The 23,924-nt window shown below is 40.7% G+C and overlaps 1 protein-coding gene across 1 annotated transcript in view; it reads left to right on the forward strand.

Annotated features, from left to right (window-relative positions):
• LOC132400103 (cadherin-22-like) overlaps positions 1-23,924 on the forward strand; it is an 845,421-nt gene that overhangs the window by 494,102 nt on the left and 327,395 nt on the right. Inside the window, exon 7 of the mRNA XM_059981179.1 lies at positions 1,612-1,748. Within this exon, the coding sequence (XP_059837162.1) occupies positions 1,612-1,748 (137 nt within the window). The remainder of the gene's footprint in view (positions 1-1,611; positions 1,749-23,924) is intronic.

The following is a 23,924-nucleotide window of genomic DNA, read 5'->3' on the forward strand; positions in this document are numbered from 1 at the left end:
TTCTCTGCTTCATTATTTACCCTCAATGAGGTATATTCTTAACTGTTTGTGCTATAGGTGATCTCAATGAAATAAACATATAAATACTAGGTAACCTGCCAAGGTTATCAACTCAGTGATGGATCTTCAATTGACATCCACCTACATTTTGGGTCTTTTATTTTTGGACCTCAGTCTTCAGATACCCTACAATGATGTACCTTGGCGTGTGGGTGATTTGCCAATCAAAGCCTCTCTTAGTTTGTGTTTACTCAGTACCTACACTTCTTAAGTCTCCACCTCAGATCAGTGGTGTTTTCTACTAGAGAAACCTAGCAATTTTATGGGAGCTAGCTATGATGAAGTCAGAGCAATGTGGGCATACTGCGGCTGCTATTTTTTGTGAGTCAACAGGTTGTCTCTGACATCTGACTGACAAGATCAGTTACAATAGGTTTGTTTAAGATCCTCTTAGATAGGTACATGGAGCTTAGAAGAATAGAGTGCTATGTGCCAGGAAAATTCTAGGCCGATTCCAAAGTAGGTTATGTGGTTGGCACAACATTGTGGGCCGAAGGGTCTATAATGTGCTGTAGATTTTTATGTTCTATGTTCTATTCTTTATGGGTCCCAGGGATATTCAACAGGTAAAAAGTTAAAATTAGTGCAAAACTAATAGAAGGAATTAGAAGAGCCTACTTTAAAACATGTTCAGCTTAAAAGGTTGCAAGGTTGTTCCACAAACTGTCATGAGGAGAGAGAGGCAGGGGAGGGTCTGGAATATTTAATGGATTAAGATGTGAGGAATCCCAAAACCAGACTCATACCCAACCAGACTTCAATGAAATCGGTGACCAGTCGGCCCCCAGGAGATGTGCTGGTCATTTGAAAGTTTTCGTGATGATTGCCTCAAATATTAGCTTATTAATACAAGTCGGTTTGGCAGGGCTCAGGAAATCAAGTGCTGAAAGGAGATGGGCTCAACAGGTAAACATTCATCCTGCACAGCTAGAGACTGGAGAAGCAAGGGCACTTCATGCTGGCCTGATTCACCAAGTTCAACCATCTCAAACCCTGCTCACAGCCCTGCTCTCAGATTACAAAGTTCCTTTCCCATCCCTGCCCTTCACCACCTGGAAGTTTTCTTTCAACACCACTTACTGTCCCAGTACCGATGTTGTCAGTCTCGCTAACCACCACGTCCTAATTACTTGTACTCCTGGTCTTGATTTTGTCCCTCTACCCAACTTTCTCATCTTCATTTTAATTCTCCACCAGAGGTCACCTGCCCCAGGGCATCTCCACCAGCACCACCTCCCATACATAGTTCGTTAAGTACATGTATAGGAGGGTTTTAGAGAGATATTGGTGAATCAAAGACAAATGGAAGTAGCATAAGGGACATCATGGTCAGCATAGACCATTTGGCTAAAGAGCTACACTGTATTTCTACATTACTGTATGACATATCAGGCCTTTAGAAACATTACTGTTTAGTTTCCCTAAGCTGACACAAGCACTGACTGAATAACAGTTCTGCTGTATTTTTATTGTTAAGCCAGCTCTGAGTTTTCTAAGTTATGAACTTTAGCAATGGTCTTATCTCACTGTTGTCTGATGGGGATTTGACAGGTACTCTATCGACCGTAACACTGACTTGGAGAGAATATTTAATGTGGATGCAAACACTGGACAGATCACAATTGTCAAAAGATTGGATCGGGAAACTGCAGGATGGCACAATATCACCGTGATAGCAATGGAGACAGGTAGGTGACTCTCAGACATGTTGCTTCAAATCCAATCCCTTCAGACCAATGCAAAGACTGTAAGTGAAAATTACTTCCTTACAGTTGAAAAGGTGAAAACGGTTTCTTGATAAGTTGAAGCAGTAACACAAGGTGAAGATCTGAAGCACAGAGAAGACAATAAGCCAAAAATAAGGATGTATTGATGGGTAGAAAATGCATTGCTTAAACTGATGAAAGGAAAAGTAGTGCAGCTGAAAAGCAGGGAGTTTAGATATCCATACTGGTTAACAAACTATCATGTGGTTAGCATGCATCATGAAACAACAGAAAAGTAATTAATCAGAAATGAATAGGGGAATGCCATTTAACTCCAGTTGTTTATTTTTAATTATATGATTGAACTGAATTGTTGCAAAGCTCTAAGCTATGGAGTATTTTGTAATTGAAAATGCAAATTTATTTTACCATTTTCATTTGAATTTGTTTATGGAAATCATTGATCATGTTCCACATACATTAGAAATTAGCACTGCATAGTAATGACAACTAACCATTAAACATTCAGTTTAAAACTTTAAGAGAATTTCATATTTAAAGCAGGACTTCTCTACAAGTACATTTCTGATGCGCCTGTTGAACTTTTCAATTTTATACCAAAAATGTTTAGACTTATAATCAGTCTAAAGCTGAGTGTTGTTATTTGTTCATGTAGAATTTCTCTCTGTAACCATTTTTTCCCCTTCCCTTTAAATGCCCAGTCACCGATAGCATTGATGACTCATGGCATGGTGCCAGGGATAAGGCTTTCAAGGAGGTTGTTAATATTTTGCATGAGTTTGTTAGGATTGTTGAAGAAAATTAAGAGGAAAACTAATCTGAGGGTCATAGAAATAACATCTGACTGGGAATTCAGAACAAAATACTTAATCTAGAAAATATGAAATATGGAACCACCACTTGATTGTTGAGTTAACAGCTTAAATGCACTTTAGGCTGTGATTTTAAAAAAACATTGAAAGCAATGTGAGGTTGTGCCCTGTTCAATAAACACCCACGTGGACTACTCCAGTGAACAGTTGTAAATTCTTTTTAATCTTATGTAATGGTCTCACACTGCTGATGTTTTCTCTCCTTTGTTTTCATGCTGGAGATTTATGTTTGCCTTCTGTTTGGTAAATGTTAGTTGATTAATTGTATTTGATGGTCAGATTTCTTGAAAGTGAGTTCCAATGCAAGGAATATCCATTGAAGGTAATAGATTGGAACAGGCATTCTGCGAGCTCCCCACGGTATTTCTGAATCATGATTGCTACAGCAGTGGTATACTGATCAATATAAGATGAAGATGCAAGGCAGAAGTTTCCAATTAAAAGATACTCAGAGATTTATCCTCAGTCCCATGTTTTACATGTGTAATAGCAGAGTGCATTTGTACTGAATCACACAGCAATCAAAATTTAGAAGGAGGACATTGCACGTTAGCACACCACTAGTGGCCACTGTGAGTATGTTTGTGGTCACCTGCTGCTGGAGCCCATCCTCTTCAAGTATGGACATCTTGTGTGTTCAGAGATGCACTTCTGCATACCACTGCTATTATGCTACTCTTGTCTTGAACCATTCTGGTTATTCTCTTCTGACCTCTCTCATTAACAAGCTGCTTTTACCCACAGAACTGCCACTCATGGGCTGTTTTTTTTGTTTTTTGCACAATTCTCTGTAAACCCTAGATGTTGTTGTGCATGAAAATCTCAGGAGATCAGCAGTTTCTGAGATATTGAAACCATGTCTATCTGGCACCAACAATCAATCCACAGCCATAATCACTTAGATTACTTTTTTCCCCATTCTGGTGTTTGCTTTCAATAACAATTGAATTTCTTGACCGTTTGTGTATGCTTTTATGCATTAAGTTGCTGCCACATGATTGGCTGATTAGTAATTTCCATTATCGAACAGGTATACAGGTGTACTTAATAAAATGGCCTCTGAGTGTACTGTACACACCAAGGATTAAATTTTTCCTCAGTTTGAAAATGTTTGTATTGACTTTGTTTTCTCTCTATGTCTGAAATGCCTGCAGTCTGCTGTTTATAACCATGATTCATTAATGTTAATAAATTAGCAATGTAATTTACAACTGTTAACATCTGATTTAGTTGCAAGTGCAAATACTACTGGAATGCGTTACATTCTTCCATTAATAGTGAAAAACAAGTATAAGAAAAAAACTTTGAAGATATCTGTTCAGTCTGAACTTACTCTACTTTGGCACAAACCCTTCTAGCTGTCTTCTACACTCTTGGCTCCACAACATCTTCAAGTTCATTCATTAGTATTTCAGTTGAAGTGCTTGCTTGCATTGAAATGATGAAGTGGGAAAGTTATTGGAAAGTATTCTAAGAGAATGGATATATGAGTGGTTGGATAGACAGGGACTGGTTAGGGATAGTTGGTATGGCTTCAGGCAAGGTAGGTTGTGTTCAACAAATCTAATAGAGTTTTTTGAGTTGTTATGATACGGCAACAATGAATATTGAATATTCAAAAAGCTCTATAAGACAGGTTTTTTTATAAACAACGAAACATTTATTTAAACTCAGCTCAACAACAAATGAAAAGTAAACAAATGACTAACTTAACTGCAAGTTAACTGCTATATGGCAACTCGAACAGTTCTTAAAGCAATAAATGCGAACACAGTTCTTAAAAGTGGTAAATGCGAAAGTCCAGATAATTTACACAGTCAATTAGGAGAGACTTTCCTGAAGTAATGAATTCCTTGACGACGTGATGTTACTGCAAATGAATACTGCAAACCCTTTCTGCTCTCACAATGCATCGGTAATCTCAGATGCAGGTTACTACCTTCTGAATGAGGATTCAATAAGGTCGATCCTGTATTACTGCTGACAACACCAATTTTACTCAATCCTTGGAGTCTTCATACATCGATAAATTCTTCACTCTCCAACTGGACTAAAGCTAACTGCATTGTGGTGAAATTTCCGGCAATAACCTTTCAGACTTATGAAAGAAATTAAAACTCCACTTTAAAACAAAACTGCGTCATGAGAGGAATACGCGGCATAACAGAGTAACTGACAAATTAAACAACAAACTGACCTGCGTCACAACAAGTCTTCCCCGTTTTATACCTGTTGGGACAGGCCATCACATGACCTCCCACTGGCAGGAAAATTACATCATGTGACCTCACACTTGCGGGAAATTACATCACCGCACCATCACAAGACCATTACATCATGCTCACCAGATAGTCAATTACATCATGGTCATAAGACAGTCACAAGATACCCACGGGGTATGTAACAGAGTTAGTTACCATGAAAATTGATTAAGGCAAGGCAGTGGATGTTGTCTACTTGGACTTTAGCAAGGTATTTGACAAGGTCCTGCTTGGGAGGTTGGTCAAGAATGTTCAGTGACTTGGCATCAAGATAAGATAGTAAATTGGATTAGACATTGGCTTTGTGGGAGATGGCAGAGTGGTGGTAGATGGTTGCTTCTCTGACTGGAGGCCTGCGATTAGTGGAGTGCTGCAAGGATAACAGGTATTGCTGTTTGTCGTCTATCAATTGGATGATAATGTGGTTAACTGGATCAGCAAATTTGCGGATGACATCAAGCTTGGGAGCCTAGTGGACATTGAGGAAGACTATCAAAGCTTGCAGTGCAATCTGGACCAGCTGGAAAAATGACAGATGGAATTTAATGCAAGCATATGTGAGGAGCTGTACTTTGGGAGGACCACCCAGGGTAGGTCTCACACAGTGAGTGTTAGGACGCTGTGGACTGCAGTAGAACAAAGGATTTGAGGAATACAGTTCCATAATTCATGGAAAGTGGTGATACTGATAGATGGGGTCATAAAGAAAGCTTTTGACACATTGGCCTCCGTAGATCAGTATTGAGTTAAGATGTTATGTTGAAGTTGTATAAGATGTTGGTGGGGCCTGATTTGGGGTATAGTGTGCAGTGTAGCCACCTAACTACAGGAGAGGTATAAATAAGATTGAAAGATTACAGAGAAAATAATACAAAGATATTGTCAGGATGATATGATCTGAGGTATAAGGAAAGATTGAATAGGTTAGAACTTTATGTCCCAGAGCATAGAAGACTTGGGGGGGGGGGCGGGGGTGCAGTTTTGATAGAGGTATACAAAATTATGCATCATTTAGATGCAATAAATGCAAGCATGCTTTTTCCACTGAGATTGGGTGAGACTACAATCAGAGCTCATGGGTTAAGGGTGAAGGAGCAATATTTCTGGGGAAACATGAGGGGAAACTTTTTCACTCAGAGAGTGGTGAGAGCGTAGAACAAAATGCCAGCAAAAGTGGTGGATACGATTTTGATTTGAATGCTTAAGAGAAGTTTGGATAGGTACGTAGATGGGAGGGGTATGGAGGGCTATGATCCAGGTAGTTTAAATGGTTTTGTATGGGCTAGGTGGGCTGAAAGGCCTGTCTCTGTTCTATGGTTTTCTATGACTCTATGATCATCCAATCATAATAAACTTGTATACGTCTATCTGTGATGGATTATTCACATGTTCTCTGGTCTACTTTAATTGAACACATATCAGTGCCCTTTGCTTCTTTTTGTTTACTGTTCTTAGATAGTATTTCCCAAACGGCTTCAGTGTAATCTTGTTAGATGTCAAGAACACGACAAAGGGATTGCAAGGGACAAAATTGATCCTTTGGAAGACCAGAATGGAAATCCATGTGTGGAGACAAACCAGATGGGGGAAGATCTGAAATGCTTTCTTTGCTTCTGTATTTACTCGGGAGAAAGGTACAGAGTCTATGGAAGTGAGGCAAAGCGGCTTCAACTTCATGGACCCTAAACAGATTACAGAGGAGGTTGTGTTTGCTACCTTGGGCAAATCGAGGTAGATGAATCCCCGAGCCTGACAAGGTGCTCCCTCAGACCCCACAGGAGGCAAGTGCAGAAGTTGCCAGGGCCCTAGCAGAGCTACTTAAAACATCCTTAGTGATAGGTGAGGAACTAGAGGATTGGAAGATAGCCAATAAAAAAAGCTCTAAAGAGAAACTGGAAAATTATAGACGGGTCAGTCTGACTTCAGTTGTGGGAAAATTACTGGAAGGTTTTCTGTGGGACTGGATATGTATGTATTTGAATAGATATGGACTGATTGAGGATAGTCAACATGGCTTCATACATGGTAGGTCATGTCTAGCCAATCTTATAGAGTTTTTCAAGGAATTTACCAGGAAGGTGGATAAAGGCAAGGTAGAAGATGTTGTCTACATGGAGCTTAGTAAGGCATTTCACAAGATCCTGCATGGGATGCTTGTCAAGAAGGTTCAATCACTCAGCTTTCAAGATGAGGTAGTAAATTAGATTAAACATTGGCTTTGTAGGAAAAGACAGAGAGTGGTAGTAGAGGATTGCCTTTCTGACTGGATGTCTGTGACCAGTGGTGTGCCACAGGGATCGGTGCCTGATCCCTTGTTATTTGTCACCTATAGCAATGATCTAAATGAGAATGTGGTTAACATATCCGTGGATGATACCAAGATTAGGTGGTGTAGGACAGTGAGGAAGGATATCATGGTTTACATAGGGTTTTGCATCAGCTGGAAAAAATGGCTGATGGAATTTAATGCAGACAAGTGTGGGGTTCTGTACTTCACTAGGACCAACCAAACTGGGTCTTACACAGTGAATAGTAGTGCACTGAGGAGTGTGGTGACAAAGGGATCGTACAGGAAAGATGTAAACAAGATTGGAATAGTGCAGAGAAAAAATTACAAGGATGTTCCCGGGTTTAGAGGAAAGATTGAATAGGTTAGAACAGTATTCTTTAAAACTTTGAAGACTGAGGGGAGGTTTGATAGAAATATACAAAATTATGAGGGGGAGAGATACGATAAATGTCAACAGGTTTTTTTCCACTGATGTTGAGTGAGATTCCAACCAGAGGTTATGAGTTAAGGGTGGAAGGTGAGTAGTTTAAGGTGAACGTAAGGGTGGAAACTTCCTCACTCAGGGTCACGAGAGTGTGGAATTGGCTGCCAGCACAAGTGGTGCATGCGAGCTCAATTTCATTGTTTTAGAGAAGTTTGAATAGGTACTGTACATGGATGATAGTGATATGGAGGGCTATGGTCCCAGTGCTGGTCAATGGGAGTAGGCAGTTTGAATGGTTTTGGCATGGACTAGATGGACCAAAAGACCTGTTTCTGTGCAGTAGCTCTCTATGCCTCTAAGACAGACTCATTGATTTGAATTGCATAGAGACAGCTGATAGAGATGCTGCCTCACAGATCCATTGATGGAGGTTCAATCCCATCTGCCCTCCAGTGCCCTTTTCATTTGGATTGTGCATTCTCCCCTGTGACTTTGTGGGTTTCCTCTGGGTGCTCCTGTTCCTCCCACATCCTGAAAACCATGTGGGTAGGGAGGCTAATCGACCACTGTAAGTTGCCCCGGGCATAAATGAATGGTAGGATCTGAGGAAATTGATGGGAATGTGGAAATACTAAAATGTATTTGGCTCTGATTAGTCTAAAGGGTGGATCTTGTTTAGTGTGGATTCAATGGGCTGAAGGCCATGCTTCTCAACTGCATTCCTCTCTGTTTCCTTGACTTCAAAACTCATGGTGTGCTTCATGAGGCTATTACATTGTTTTTGAGTCCAATTGTAACATCACTGACTGCCCTTGCAGCAATATCTCGCTGTGGATGAATCCATCAGATTTGTCTTCCGGCGGACAGGTTTTATTTGGCACCAATGTAATGGCTCCTTTTCACCTACGCGACACCTGTAACCTCTTCTGGGATGAATAGGTTCAGAAGTTCTACAGCAGCTGAGGCCCCACATTTTATCGGGCTGGTGAGTTTAGTTGTTGACATTCCAACATCTATTAGGCATGGATGCACATCTGTCCAAGTCTTGAACTGTCCGGTGTCTCTGGGGCACAGGGCAACTCAGCTCAACTCAGTGTCTGAGGGATTAATGATCTAGCCAGTAATTACACGATGCACAGCAGTGTTGTAAAATCGGTGCAAGGAGGGGGCATGCACTAGAAAGGCATGAGAAAAAGGATGATTCCTGCTGAGAAAGGCATGTGCGGAGCAGATTTACAGGCACAGGACAATTGTGGCCATTGCCTGCACTGGTGCTGTGATTTCTCTGTAGTAAATTCAGGCCCTCAGACAGTACCTATTACACAGAGAACATCAAATCCCACTGTGATGGATTGAGAATTTGAATTCAAATTAAAACCCCTGCAAATAAAAAGCAGTGGTGAGCAGGTGCTGAAGCTATCACAAAATCAGAAGAACATAGTAGGGGTATGTAACTTAAAAAAGCAAGCAAAATCTTGACTTAACTGTTCTGTCCAGTGGAGACACAAAGTACACTGCAGATGCTGTGGACAAAGCAACTCGTACAACACGCTGGAGGAACTCAGCAGGTCGGGCAGCATCCGTGGAAACGAGCAGTCAATGTTTCAGTCCGAGACCCTTCGTCAGGACTGGGGAGAAGGTCAGAGGAGGGTGGGAGGAGAAGGCTGGTAGGTGCCAGGTGAAAAACCAGTACGAGGAAAGATCAAGGGGTGTTGGGGGGGGGGGGGGGAAGCAGGGAGGGGATAGGCAGGAAAGGTGAAGGAGGAATGTAAGCTGAAAGCACTATAGTAGTAGAAGAAAGCAGAATCAAGAGAGAGGTGATAGGTAGCTGGAGGATGAGGCAGAGTGAAACTGGAATGGGGGAAGGGAGAGGGAGGGAATTACCAGAAGCTGGAGAATTTAATGTTCATGCCAAGGGGCTGGAGATTACCCAGACGGTATATGAGGTGTTGCTCCTCCAACCTGAGTTTGGCCTCATCATGGCAGTAGAGGAGGCCATGTGTGGACATACCCGAATGGGAATGTGAAACAGAGTTGAAGTGTGTGTCCGAATGGAAACGTCCAGTGGAGTGCTGTTCTATGAAACCTGCTCCTTTGGCTTCTTTTTCCTGAATCCTGTATGAACACACTTGTCTCTTAACCAGTCTACGAAGCTGTCTCAGCAACCTAGCCATTAAGTATGAATGACCATGGACAACTGCAATGTGCTATCTGCCATCTGATGGTGCAGATGGAATACTGTGTAATAAAGTATGGGGTTATGTGCTTTGGTAGGAAAAACAAAGATGTACTGTAGGCTATTTTCTAAATGGGGAGAAAATTCAGGAATCTGAATTGCAAAGGGACTTGGGAGTCCTAGTTCAGGATTCCTTCAATGTTAACCTGCAGGCTGAGTCAGTAGAAAAGACAAATGCAATGTTGGCATTCATTACGAGAGGAAAGCATTGGTCAGGCTGCGTTTGGAAAATTGTGAGCAATTTTGGGTCTCGTATCTGAAGGAGGATGTGCTGGCCCTGGAGAGGGCTTTGATGAGTTTCACAAGAATGATCACAGGACTGACAGGCTTAACATATGAGGAGTGTTTGATGTCTCTGTGCCTGCACTCGATGGAGTTCAGAAGGATGAGGGTGGATGTCATTTAAAACCTGCTGGATACTGAAAAGCCTGGATAAAGTAGACATGAAGGGGATGTTTCCATGAGGAGAAGAGTCTGAGATCTGAGAGCACAGTTGCAAAATATAGTCATATTGCTTTTGGCAGTGATGTACAGGGGCAAAGAATGCCTTCAGGTGCACTGAGTGAAATGACTTTCAGCAAGAGAGAACATCCACAACAAACATTTGCAGGAGCCACCTTTGCTCTATCTGGGCTAGTGTCACAGGAAGCAAACTGATCCTGTACTCACTGAGTGGGCATTGATGAAAGGGAAGTCCAAAATCTGTAAAGTACGAGGTATAAAATCACAACTTCAATTTTGCTTATTTATGATTAACAAAACAGATCAACATCACTGTAAGTCCAATACCTCTCCCTGATTTACATCTTGACCCATTTACCTTGCAGTTAATGTCTGTTGCTTCACTAACACCTCAGCCGGTAAATTACTTTTCACTGCTCTACACCCGATTGCCTTAACTATAGTGAAAAGAATAATACCTTTTTAAAGATATTTTTAACTCTACGATTTGCATCACAACAAAATGTTTTCCTGATTGAATGAAAATTCTGACATAAAATAAATTAGAGGAGCTTTACATCTATTAATATATGTAACCACATTCATTTTTCAGAGTTCTATGTTCAAGGTAAATTTATTACCAAAGTAAGTACATGTCACCATACACTACCCTGAGACTCAATTTTTGCAGGCATTCACAGTAGAATAAAGGAAGTCAACAGAATCATTAAAAAAACCGCACGCAAATAAAGTCTGATAAGCAGTCAATGTGTGAAAGAGGAGTGTAAAAATACAAAATAAGCAAACAAACAACAAAGAAATAAATAATATTGAGAACATGACTTGTAGAGTTCTTGAAAGTGAGTCCCTAGTGATCAGTTCAACTTTCGCACCACACTGCCAGTTTTGAAGAAATGCAGTAAAACTTACCTCACTGATACAGAGACCAAAAGCATTTTCCGGCTTGTAAACACTTCCATACACAAGCTTGGAGCACGATTTGCCTGAATCACATAGCCATACATCAAGTCCTCTAGACCATCATCAAGCACCATTCCAGGCTAGTCAATAGACAATAGACAATAGGTGCATAAGTAGACCATTCGGCCCTTCAAGCTTGCACTGCCATTCTGAGATCATGGCTGATCACCTACTATCAATACCCAGTTCCTACCTTGTACCCATATCCCTTGATTCCACTATCCATAAGATACTTATCTAGCTCCTTCTTGAAAGCATCCAGAGAATTGGCCTCCACTGCCTTCTGAGGCAATGCATTCCAGACCCCCACAACTCTCTGGGAGAAGTTTTTCCTTAACTCTGTCCTAAATGACCTACCCCTTATTCTCAAACCATGCCCTCTGGTACTGGACTCTCCCAGCATCTGGAACATGTTTCCTGCCTCTATCTTGTCCAATCCCTTAATAATCTTATAGTTCTACACTAATTCACTCCTGGTCTTCAATTCTACCAAACCTCTACTACTCATTTACACAGGAGGGGCAAACTGGCTGTGGACCATTGACCTGTCACTTTAACGCATAGTCATTAGCAGAAGATAGGATTCAGCCCAGGTGGCTGGAGCTGCAGCCTACTCTCTGTGCCACTATACCATTCTCGAATGTGCATTGAAGTACTTAAGGTGAGAGCTCAGTGGAGCAACCAGCAGACATGCTGCCTCATTACGCCTGTGACTGATCTCAGATGCTGTCAGAGTGGAATTTGCACGTTCTCCCTGTGATGGTATGGTTTTGCCCCATGTGCTCCTCTTTCCTCCAATATCCCAAAAGCTTGCATCATGCTTGAAAGTTAATTGGCCGATGCATATTGTTCTGTATGCAAATGACTAGTAGAATTTTGATGATGCGAATGTGGGGAGAATAAAATAAGTTAGGGCACAGATAATGTAAATTATTACTGTGAACTTGTTGGGGTAGTGGGCTTTTTTTCCCTGCTGTATGACTATGATTGAGTAAAAGTTAATTAATTAAGAAATGCTCCCCTGTTGTGGAAGATGTCCTCAGTAAAGTAATATAACAAAGTTAGAAAGAGGCAGATCAAATATGATGTCAGGAAATATTATACTGCATCACACAAGACATAATGGAAATCTGAAGCCACCTCTCCCAACAAAATGTGCTTAAGTCAAGGGATCAATTGAATATTTCAAAACTGAGGTTGATAGACTTTTGAAAAAATAATGATATTTAGGCTTATTGGATCAAAGTGGTTAGACTGAAGAGTATAATCTAATTGCATAGCACCACAAGCTCAAGGGCTGAGTAGTTTACTCCTGATCTTACTTTTTCAGCTCTAAATGCAGAAGCCAATGTATTGAAGGGGATTATGAGTTGTGGATCTGTCAAGGTTTTGGTGTATCTTCAATTGAATTCACAAATGTTTATAACTAGCTCATTGCATTTTTGAAGCAGCATAAAATAGTATTAGTTTTCAATGTTGCAATAATTTCTAAATCCATTAGATATTAACATCAAAATAATGTTCCTTTCCAACTTTGTTTTTAATGAAATTGTAACTGAACCTTGTAGGTGCAGAGTAATTTCAGCTACATGGATAATGGCATCTGCTCCAAGAACAAGGTAATGGTAAGCCTTTAAGACAAGGGATACCTGCAAGAAGACAGTGAGATTTTTCAGAAATGATGACACTGCTTAGGAATGTATGATAGGATAGCTACCAGAATAGTGTCAGAAATGGTCTGATGATAACAGAGTTGCTGGGATTATTCTTCTGAGAATGGAAAGTTTGAGGGGAGATTTGTGGAAGTGCTTATTATTGAGGTTATATAACAGGGAAACGGGGAGTAACTGTTTCAATTGGTAGCAGATGTGTTAACCAGAGAACTTGCTTTTAAAGAGCTGAGCAGAATTATCAAAAGGGATAGGAGGAGACAATTTTTCCGTGGCTTCATCTAATTCTACAATGGGGTACCGGAAGAGATGTTAGTAACGTTATTGCTGATGTTAGTAAAATAATGTTTATTATTTTCACATGGACCAAGATACACTTAAGTGTTTCTCTTGCACTCTGTACCGATCAATCAATTCATTACACAGTGAATTGAGACAGAACAAGGTAAAACAGTAACAGTGCAAAATAAAGTGGAAAAGCTACAGAGAAAATCTGTGCAGAGAAACAATAAAACACAATAATAAGGTAGATTGAGAAGTCCTATCACACAAGACATCTATTCAAGAGTCAGAAAGAAATGGGGTAGAAGCTGTTCTTGATCTGTTTGCAAGTTCCTTCAGACTTCAGTTTCGAGTATCTTCTGCCTGTCAGATAGGAGAAGGTTGAACAGAGAAAGACAGGGGTGGGTAGGATTTTTTCACTAAGCTGGCTTCTTTACTGAAGCAGTGAGAAGTATAAACAATGTCCATGGAAGGGACAGTGGTTTCTGTGACGTGCTGAGCTGTGTCCACAACTCTCTGCAGTTTCTTGCAGTCCCGTGCAGAAAAGTTGCTAAGCCAACTTGGTATGGGTCCAGATAGAATGCTTTCTATGGTACATTGTTAAAAATTGTTAAGGGACAATGCGGACATATCAAATTTGTTTACCCTACATAAGTATATTACAAATACTTAGCAACAGCTGATGTAGTCCTTTTTTTCCAAGGTTTCCTCATGGAACTTTATTGCCAGAGGCTGGTATTGTACAATGGGATAGGTTTGAAAAGGTCCTTTGTTTTGAGGATCTCTAGTGAAGAGCCACTCTTATTATATACTTCAGTGAATGTGTCAGTGATGTCTTGGAACTGGACTTCCAAATATTCCTGTAGTCTGCTCTGCAAGCAAGCACTGACAGCACAGTAAAGATCACTTAGTTCAGATATGGCACATACAGTACTGTGCAAGAAAATGCAATATCAATAAAAATGATATCTTGACCTCACAGCCTACCTCGTTATGATATTGCACCTCACTGTCTATCTGCACTGCACATTTTCTGTAATCATGACACACAATTCTGCATTCTATTCTTGTTTTCCATGTGCCACCTCAATGGTGGATACGGTGAAATTGCCTATATGGATGGCTTGCTAGACAATAATATTTCACTTGACCTCAGTACATGTGACAGTAATAAACTAATTTGCCTATTTATGTCCCCAAATTCAACCTTGATGTGTGCTTCTTCATTAACTTGTGTGAGGTATTTTACATCAATTTATGAATCAAATCCAAACTATGCTAATTTTATTGCTTAATAAACAGTTGTCTACAGTGTCCCAAGCACCATAGACACTTGCAGCTGATAGAGAAGGCATTTGCTCTTCATCCTTTTCAGTTCAACCCAGTGTGCTACCTGACCACTTAGAGGTTCAGCATGAATCAGATGATAGGTGTGGGATCCAGATTATTCAAACTGAAGAGAGAAGAATAGCAGTCTGGGCAAATTTAGAATAATATTTAAAGTAATTTATTAATTACAGCTGATATTGGCCATTCGGTTCCTCAAGCTGCCAAATGCTGATTTATGAAATGTCCTACCATGTTAATTTTTATAAAATTAATCAACAATGAAGAATCTAGGACACATTGCCTGATTTATCAGAGGAGATACAACACTTCAGTAGTTTAATTCTTTTCCAGTGATGTACATATTCCATTCCCTTGTGCAGACTTTTAGACTAAAGAGTGTTTAAAGAAAAATTTATTCTCTTCTGAATGGAGAAAGGAAAGTTGGAAAAGGTTTTGCAAAGCACCAGTGAATGATGAAAACTAGAAACATCTCAGTATATCTCCATCATTAAAAGCTCTTCCCTTGGATGTCAGTACAAAAGAAGGGTTGCCCTTCTGATAATAATGAGTGGCACTACTAATGGGCTTATTTTCAATAAGGAACATTCATTCCATTGGTTGATGAACTGTCATCAGTGAAAATTGAATTTCATTGAAAGAATGTAGAGAGGGTTTAAAGGAAAACATTCAGTTTGTGAGATCCGTTTTCAGTCAGCTGGTAGAATCGTTTCACAACTCCAGGGAGCTGAGTTTGTTCCTGACCTCTGTCTGTGTGGAGTTCGTACATTCTTCCAGTTAACTATGTAGGTTTCCCTGAGGGTTCTGGTCTCCTCCCATATCAGTAAGGGTAGGTTATTTGGTTTACTTTGGCAAAATGATCAAGTGGGGAGTTTGTGGCCGTGTGTGGGAAAGCATAATCCACTGGAATATAAGGGAAAAAGGAGAAATGGAAAGGGATTTTCAGATTGATCTGGCATGGGCTGAATGGCATCTTTCTGTAGTGTAATATGTAGGTATGTAAATGAAGAAAGAAAAGCTGAATCTGAGTCCATGGAAGTATCTAGTGTACAGTAACAAGGATTAGAGTACTAGAACAGGAGAGGATTCAGAAGAGGTTCATGAGAATGAATCCAGGAATGAAAGGGTTACTATAGGAGGCTTTGGGACTGTACTCACTTGAATTCTGAAGAATGATGGGGGACTCATCGAAACCTATCAAATGTCAATAGGCCTCGATGCAATGGGTGTGGAGAGAATGTTTCCTTTTTTGGGGGAGTATAGGACTAGAGGGACGTGCATTTAGAGCAGAGATGAGGAGGAATTTCTTCAGCAGGAGAGCAGTGAATCTGTGGAATCTGTTGCCACGGGTGGCTGTGTCGGCCAAGTCATTGGTTATATTTAAAGCAGAGGTTGATAGATTCTTGATCAGTGAGGGCATGAAGGGTTTTGCGGAAAAGGCAAGAGATTGGGGCTGAGAGGGAAATGGATGAGCCATGATGAAATGGACCGAGTTGCCTAATTCTGTTCCTATATCATATGGTTTTGTAGTAACCTTGAGCTTTTACCTGTGATCCAGAGTAGATAATGCATGAGCAATACAAAAAAAAACAATGCTGGAGGAACTCAGCAGGTTGGGCAACATCAATGGAGAAAAATAAATAGTTAGCATTTTTAGGCAAGACCGCTCATCAGGACTGGAAAGAGAGTGGACAGAATAAAAAAGTGGGGGGGGGGGGGTAGTGGGGGAGTAGGAGTAGTAGAAGCTGGCAAGTGATAGGTTAAACCAGATAAGGGGGAAAGTGCAATGTTGGGGGTAACGCGGGACAATGTGAGAAGTTGGGATATGATAGGTGGAAGAGGAAAAGTTTGAAGAAGATGGAGATCTGCACAGGGGAATGACCAGAATGAGGAGTCACATAGAGGGAAATCCCTGTGGAATGTAAGTGTGAAGGGGGGCGGGGGGCAGTGGTTGAGGGAAAGATATGCCATGATAGGATCCCATTGGAGTTGGTGGGGATTACGTGAATGATGTGCTAGATATGAAGGCTCCAGAGGTGGAAGTGGAACCCTGCCCTTTTATAATGAGTTGAGACAGAGGGTAATAGCAGATTTGTAGGAAATGGAGGAGATGCAGCTATTGATCGTGGTGAAAGGGAAACACTGCTTATTGCAAAAAGACATATCAGATGTTCTATAATGGAAAGTCTCATTTGAGAACTGATGTGGCAAAGGCAAAGGAATTAAGAGAAGGAAATAGGACATGAGATCTGATTATGGTACTGTACCATGGAAATGGGTTATGCTTTTTGAATTAGTTGTCTATAGTCAGGGAGTTAAAGTACAATATAAATGCAAAATATAACACAGCAATGTCCAAAAAAACTTCAAAAAACAGACCAATACAAGGATCTGAAAACTATACCCATCAGTATAAATATATGTATAACTATCTATATATTTGTTTAACTATATGCTCAGCAGGTACAACAGATTTGCTGCATTGTTGTTGGTACTGACTCTCCCATCAGCCATTCTGCATTAAACATTCCCAGAATAACCAATTCTAAAAGGATTGGAAATTGCTCTCATTCGCCAGTTTCTGATGATGCTGGGTTAAATTTCCCCTTCAAGAACGTCACTACATTCTCTGTAGTTGGCCACATCTGACATTTAGCCTTTTTGTAAAAAGCTTCTTGATATTGTCACTGCAGCTCTTCCTTGCTACTTATATTCTACTTCCAGGCACTGTCAGTGAGTATCCTTAAAAACAATGTGGTGTATGCATTATAATTTTGATGCGTTGCTATACCTCGGCTTACGGCTTTCAATGAAAGATGCTTCATTCATGTCTCTAGATTTCATAAACATTGCAAAAAAGGACCATTATAGACACTGGGATTGGATTTGAGTTGCTGTTTGAAGGAGTCTCGGGACTGACTGTATGAACAGGGTTTTCCTTGTAGAGCAGTGATGATAGCAGACAATGGGTGTGTCAGATACTTTGGGGATCTCAAGAGGTATGTGCAGATTTCTTTTGTAAATGCAATAAGTCAAACCATTCTTGAAGAAGTGATTCCAGTCCTGGAGAATGCCACAGAGCAATGGACAAGAAGACAGCAATATTTTGGCTACTGTTTAGAGCTAGAAAATAGAACACGGTCACTTAAAACCGAGGTAGACAGGAATTTCTTCTCTCAGTGAGAGATGATTTTTTCAAAAATATTCTACCTCAGAAGGTTAAGAAGGCTAGATCTATGCAGATATTTAAAGAGGAGGCAGATTTTTGTTTAGAATCAGATCAAGGAATTGAGTTCAATGGGGGATTGGTATAGATGAAGAGATGAAGCCTGAGGCAGATCGACCATGATAATATTAAATGGCAAGGCAGGCTTGAGGAGCCCAGTGACCAACTTCTGCCTTTTATTATTACATTCTTGCATTGCGACAAAGGGAGAATATTTACAAAAGGAACATATTCGGAAATATATTCATATACTGAGGGCATTCTTTGAAAGCTACAGACTGGCTGCATTTGATCACATTGGGTGTCTAACAGTGTTTGTGTATATTTTTCAATGAGACAATGAGTGAGGTAGGATGCTTCATCTTTCTTGGATCTTTTATGTAAAATTTATTTTCCTGTCTAAGCTATTTTGTTTACTTGTTCTTGATTCCTCATACCTCGAAGTACTATCAGTATTCCTCTTAGACTCTTTGTGTCTGTTGTCTATATCTTGTGTTAATCAATGTTTCTCATGTTCCATTTTTCAGATCAATAGAATAATGTTCAGAACAATGAAAGGGATATGTACTGAAAGATATAAAAGGTTTAGATGCAGCAGGTTTAAACTGTAACACTATTCTCTCTGGATGTTTCCTTTTGAATAGAATTTGTGATGAGACAAAAGAAACTTTCCGCAAACACATCATGTTGAAATGTGCATGCAATGAATCAGACACAAACTAACGTTTTTCTGAAGAAGTGTTAGACTTGACAGGCCCAATGTCTTTCCTTCATGAATTAATTCCTGAAGGAACGAGAAGAGAAGCAGTAAAGCTGTTTATGTTGAGCCATGAGAAAAGACTATTCTAACCTGAAGAAATGAACAGCAATTACTGTAATCAGCATATAGACATTTGAGACAAACTAAACTCTTAACGAGATTTGGTAGAATGCTGAAAGCCAACTCACATGATGCTTTCCAGCTTTAAAAGGGGTGATAGGTTCCCTATTTTGAAGGGCTTTGTATCAAATTTATGGAAGAAAGTGTCTGGGTTTAAAACATTAGGTTGAAGGATTGTACTTAAATAGGCAATCCTTGAGGAGGGAGGTTGTAAAGTTGGAAAGGAGATTAATAATTTGCTTGGACATGGTCATGAAATATTGTAATCTGTAAAATGTAAATTAGAGGCTGGCAATTGAGAACAGGCTTCCCACTGTTTTTACAGCTGCCATGGGTACAATGGCCAAAAAACTTCATCCCCTGTAAATTTCTCAGATTCTATTTTCACTTATTCATTTTTGGAATGTGAGAATTGATTATATGGCCAGTATTTATTTCCTGTCAAGAGTTGCCCATGAGTAGGGAGTGGTGAGCTGAACTCTTAAACCTCCTTATGTACCACACCACCAAGTTCAGGAGTAGATACTTCCATCAACAACAATCAAGGTCTTGAACCAGCCTGTACAACCCTAAACCCACCTCAGCCACTGAACACTATGGACCATCTCTTGCACAACATGCGCTTGTCTCTGGTTGTATATTCATTTATTTAACATAGTATTTTTCTTTACTGCCTAGTACAATTTATGTGTAATTTCTGTTCTGTGTGTCTTCTGAACCAACATGCCTTAGGTGATGGTGCAACCAAGTTTTTCATTGTACCTAAGGTTGTCATAGCCAGGGGTTTTAGTGGGGATAAGCTCCCACTAATTATAAGGTGCTCCAAAAGGCATGCATCTCTAACAGCCTCTGACAACCAAGTCCAACTCTTGGCCTTCACGTGTGGTACAGTTACTAGGCCTGGCAAAACTGTTTCTACCGACAAGAGAAGGGGCAAAGGTGGACCACTGGTGCCACAAAACCAGTTGCTTCGGGCAGGTGGGGCTCATCAGTCTTGGACAGCAGCCCGCCTAGGAGAAGGAAAATTAATTTTTGAACCTTACTCTCTTGTAGCCATACCCACCTATGGGAAAGGCTTTGGGAGTAAACCCAGAGGAAAAGATCCAGAGCCGGGGTCCTTAAGGAAGTTTGATGTTGTTTACAACTTCTCTCTGGCAACCTCTGTGATGACACTGATGCCAGGCTGTATCAGTGCTTGCTTTTCCCTGGGACTACATCAGTGACATGGAGAGGGGGAAACTGCTGCATGGGCAACAGCCGGTTCATCAAATTTTCCTGCCCAGGCTTGCTCCCTGGAGAGGACCCAGTCCACCAGCGGCACAAACCCTTGATCCCCTGGGATCCACGACTGCCTAAAGTACTTGAGCGTATTTCTGCACAGGACAATAACATCGACTTTACTTGACTCTGCTGTCTTTCTGACAAAGGAGCTCTCACAGTGCTGTTGGTGAGGGAGTTCCAGGATTTAGAAACAACAGCGATGAAAGACCATCTATTTATTTCCAAGTCAGATGGTGTGTGACTTCGAGAGGGATCTAAAATTAGTGTGCACCTGATGCTCCTGTTGTCCTTGCCCTCCTTGAGGACAGAAGTTGAAAGTTTAAGAGATAAAATGCTCTGAACGCCTGCAAGAATATTAATCTCGAAGGTTGTGTATGATGATATATAGGTACCTTGATAATAAATTTACTTTGATCTTTGAAATTTGAGTAGGCAGAGTAAGTGACTGCAGTTGATGTTGTAGATAAACACTTTGCTCCTATTATGCGCTGGTTGTGGAAGGAATGAATATTTCAGAATCAGAATCAGAATAAACACAAGAGATTCTGCAGACACTGGAAATCTTGAGCAACACACACAGAATTCTGGAAGGACTCAGCAAATCAAGCAGCGTCTGTGGACGGGAATAAACAGCTGACATTTTGAGCTGAGACCCTTTATTAGGAATGGAAAGGAAGGGGGCAGAAGTCAGAATAAGAAGTTGAGGGACAGTAATAAGTACACACTGGCAGATTCATTGCCACTGACTTAAGTGGTAGAATTATTTGTTTTGTATTAGTAGTACAGTGTACACATAATATATTAATTTGTTACAACAATAAATAAGTAGGTAGATAGATAAGTAATGCAAAAGAGTATGTTTACTGACCTCTCCTTTACATCTGCTCTAATGGTAGTAATGAGGAGAGGGTATGTCCCAGATCAGGGGTTCCCAATCCGGTTAATGGTAAGGGTCCATGGCATAAAAAAGTTTGGGAACCCCTGTCCGAGATGGTATCGGTCCATAAAGATGGATGCCAAATTTTTGATGTGCCAGCTTTTGTTGATGTCCTCAGTGATGGGGAGGCTTGTGCCTATGTGGAGCTGGTCGAGTCTACACCTCTCTGGAGCCTCTTATGATCCTGTCCATTGGCACCTCCATACCGGATGGTGAAGCAACCAGTCAGCATGTTCTCCACCTTACGTTTGCAGAAATTTGTTAGAGCCTTTGGTGACATATGACATTTCCACATACTGATAATGAGGTATAACCATTCATGTGCCTTCTTCATGATGGCCCCAGGATTGATCCTCTGAGATTCTGATGTCCTGGAACCTGAAGCTGCTGATCCTTCAATAAGGATTGTTGTGTGTTTTCATGACTTCACCCTTCTAAGTCTACCATCAATTCTTTGGTCTTGTTGATGTCGAGTGTAAGGTTGTTATTGCAACAATACTCACTCAGCTGATCTGTTTCACTCCTCTATGCCTCATTACCATCTATAGTTGATGTTGAGCTGTGCCTGGCCACACTGTCATGAGTACAAAGGAAATAGAGCAGTAGCTAAGCACACATTATTGAGGTGTGCTTGTGTTGACTGTCAGTAAAGAGGGGAAATTGCCTCCAATCCATATTGACAGTGGTTTCCAGATGAGGAAGTCAAGAGTCCAGTTGCAAAGGTTGTACAGCCGACCAGGTTTCAAATCTTGTTGATTACTAATGCAGGAATGATGGTGCTGAATGCCAAGCTTTAATCGACATATAGCACAGAGTTTATCATTCAGATTGTTGAAAGAATGCCAGTCAAGCAGGCTGCCAGATGGGGCTGAGTTCTTGAGAATTGGTGTTGTGATAAGATGACAGTATTCCGCAAATCTCCTGATTTGTGCATTGCAGATGGTGGAATGGTCTTGGGGTATACTGATGAGTTACTTTCCACAGGCTACCCCATCTCTGATCGTTTCTTGTTTTTTTATGAGGCTAAGTCAGTTGTGTTTTGATCTATTTTACTTTGAGGACATAACCTTCAGTAAATGTACCTAATTCTGTCCTTTTGATGGAAGGAAGATCACTGACATAGAAACAGAAGGTAATTGGCTCCAAGACATTGTCCTGAGGATGTACAGAGCTTGGATTGATTGAACTCTGACAACCACAACCATCTTCCTTTGTGCGACATGACTCAAGCCATTTTCCTCTTGGTGCACATTCTTATTCTTGGCTTCTTAATCCCACAGTTGTTCAAAAGCTATCTCGATGTCAATGGCAGTCAGTCTTACCCTATCTTTGAAACCTGGCCATGTTTAGACCAAGATTGTGATGAGGTCTGGAGCTGAGTGGACTTCGTGAAACCCGAACTGTGGATTTGTGAGTCTCAACAGCTCCATTGGTGACACCCACCAGCATTTTGATGATGATTGAGCAGTGGTTCATTGGTTGGTCATTAGTCAAAATGGATTTGTCCTGCCGATTGTGAACAGAACAATGTTCCACTACATTGTGGACAGGGAAATGTCGTCAGGCAGATAAAACCATGCTGGAATAGTCTGTTCCACTACAGGTCCCAGCCCAACAGTCTGGATGTTTACTGGTCTCATTGTCTTTACTGTATCTATTGTTCATTACTTTACTTCTATTGTCACCAAGCAATTGATACTACAGCATACAATCACCACAGTGATATTTGATTCTGTGCTTTGCGCTCCCTGAAGTACAGATTGAAGTAGCTATAATAAAAAATTATATTATAAATCATAATTAGAAAACAGAAAAGAGAAAGTAAGGTAGTGCAAGTCAGGTCCAGATATTTGGAAGGTATGGCTCAGATCTGGGTCAGGATCTCATTTAGTTTAATCTCAGTTCTCATTTATTCTCTGATATCAAATGGTTGTACAACACAGGAACAGAACTTTTAGCTCAAACACATAACTAAACAAATACATTATGCCTACACAATTTCCATATTCCTCCATTCTCTGCACATTCATGTGCCTATCTTTGAGCTCTTAAATTGATAGAACATAGAATAGTACAGCAGAGTACAGGCCCTTCGGCCCACATTGTTGTGCCAACCCTTAAACCCTGCTTCCTATATAAACCCCCCCATCTTAAATTCCTCCATATACCTGTCTAGTAGTCTCTTAAATTTCAGTAGTGTATCTGCCTCCACCACTGACTCAAGCAGTGCATTTCACCCACCAACCACTCTCTGAGTAAAAAACCTTCCTCTAATATTGCCCTTGAACTTCCTACCCCTTACCTTAAAGCCATGTCCTCTTGTATTGAGCAGTGTTGCCCTGGGGAAGAGGTGCTGGCTATCCACTCTATCTATTCCTCTTAATATTTTGTATACCTCTAACATGTCTCCTCTCATCCGTCTTCTCTCCAAAGAATAAAGCCCTAGATTCCTTAATCTCTGATCATAATGCATACTCTCTCAACCAGGCAGCCTCCTGGTAAATCTCAGCTGTATCCTTTCCAATGCTTCCACCTCCTTCATATAATGAGGTGACCAGAACTGGATACAATACTCCAAGTGTGGCATAACCAAGCGTTTTATAGAGCTGCATCATTACGTCGCGACCCTTAAACTCTATCCCTCGACTTATGAAAGCTAACACCCCATAAGCTTTCTTAACTACCCTATCTACCAGTGAGGCAATCTTCAGGGATCTGTGAACATGTACCCCCAGATCCCTCTGCTCCTCCACACTACCAAGTATCCTGCCATTTACTTTGTACTCTGCCTTGGAATTTGTCCTTCCAAAATGTATCATCTCACATTTCCCCGGGTTGAACTCCATCTGCCACTTCTCAGCCCACTTCTGCATCCTATCAATGTCTCTCTGCAATCTTCAACCGTCCTTTACACTATCTACAACACCATCAACCTTTGTGCCACCTGCAAACTTGCCAGCACACCCTTCTACCCCCTCATCCAGGTCATTAATAAAAATCACAAAAAGT

The sequence above is a fragment of the Hypanus sabinus genome, chromosome 9 (assembly GCF_030144855.1).
Source record: "Hypanus sabinus isolate sHypSab1 chromosome 9, sHypSab1.hap1, whole genome shotgun sequence".
NCBI lineage: Eukaryota > Metazoa > Chordata > Chondrichthyes > Myliobatiformes > Dasyatidae > Hypanus > Hypanus sabinus.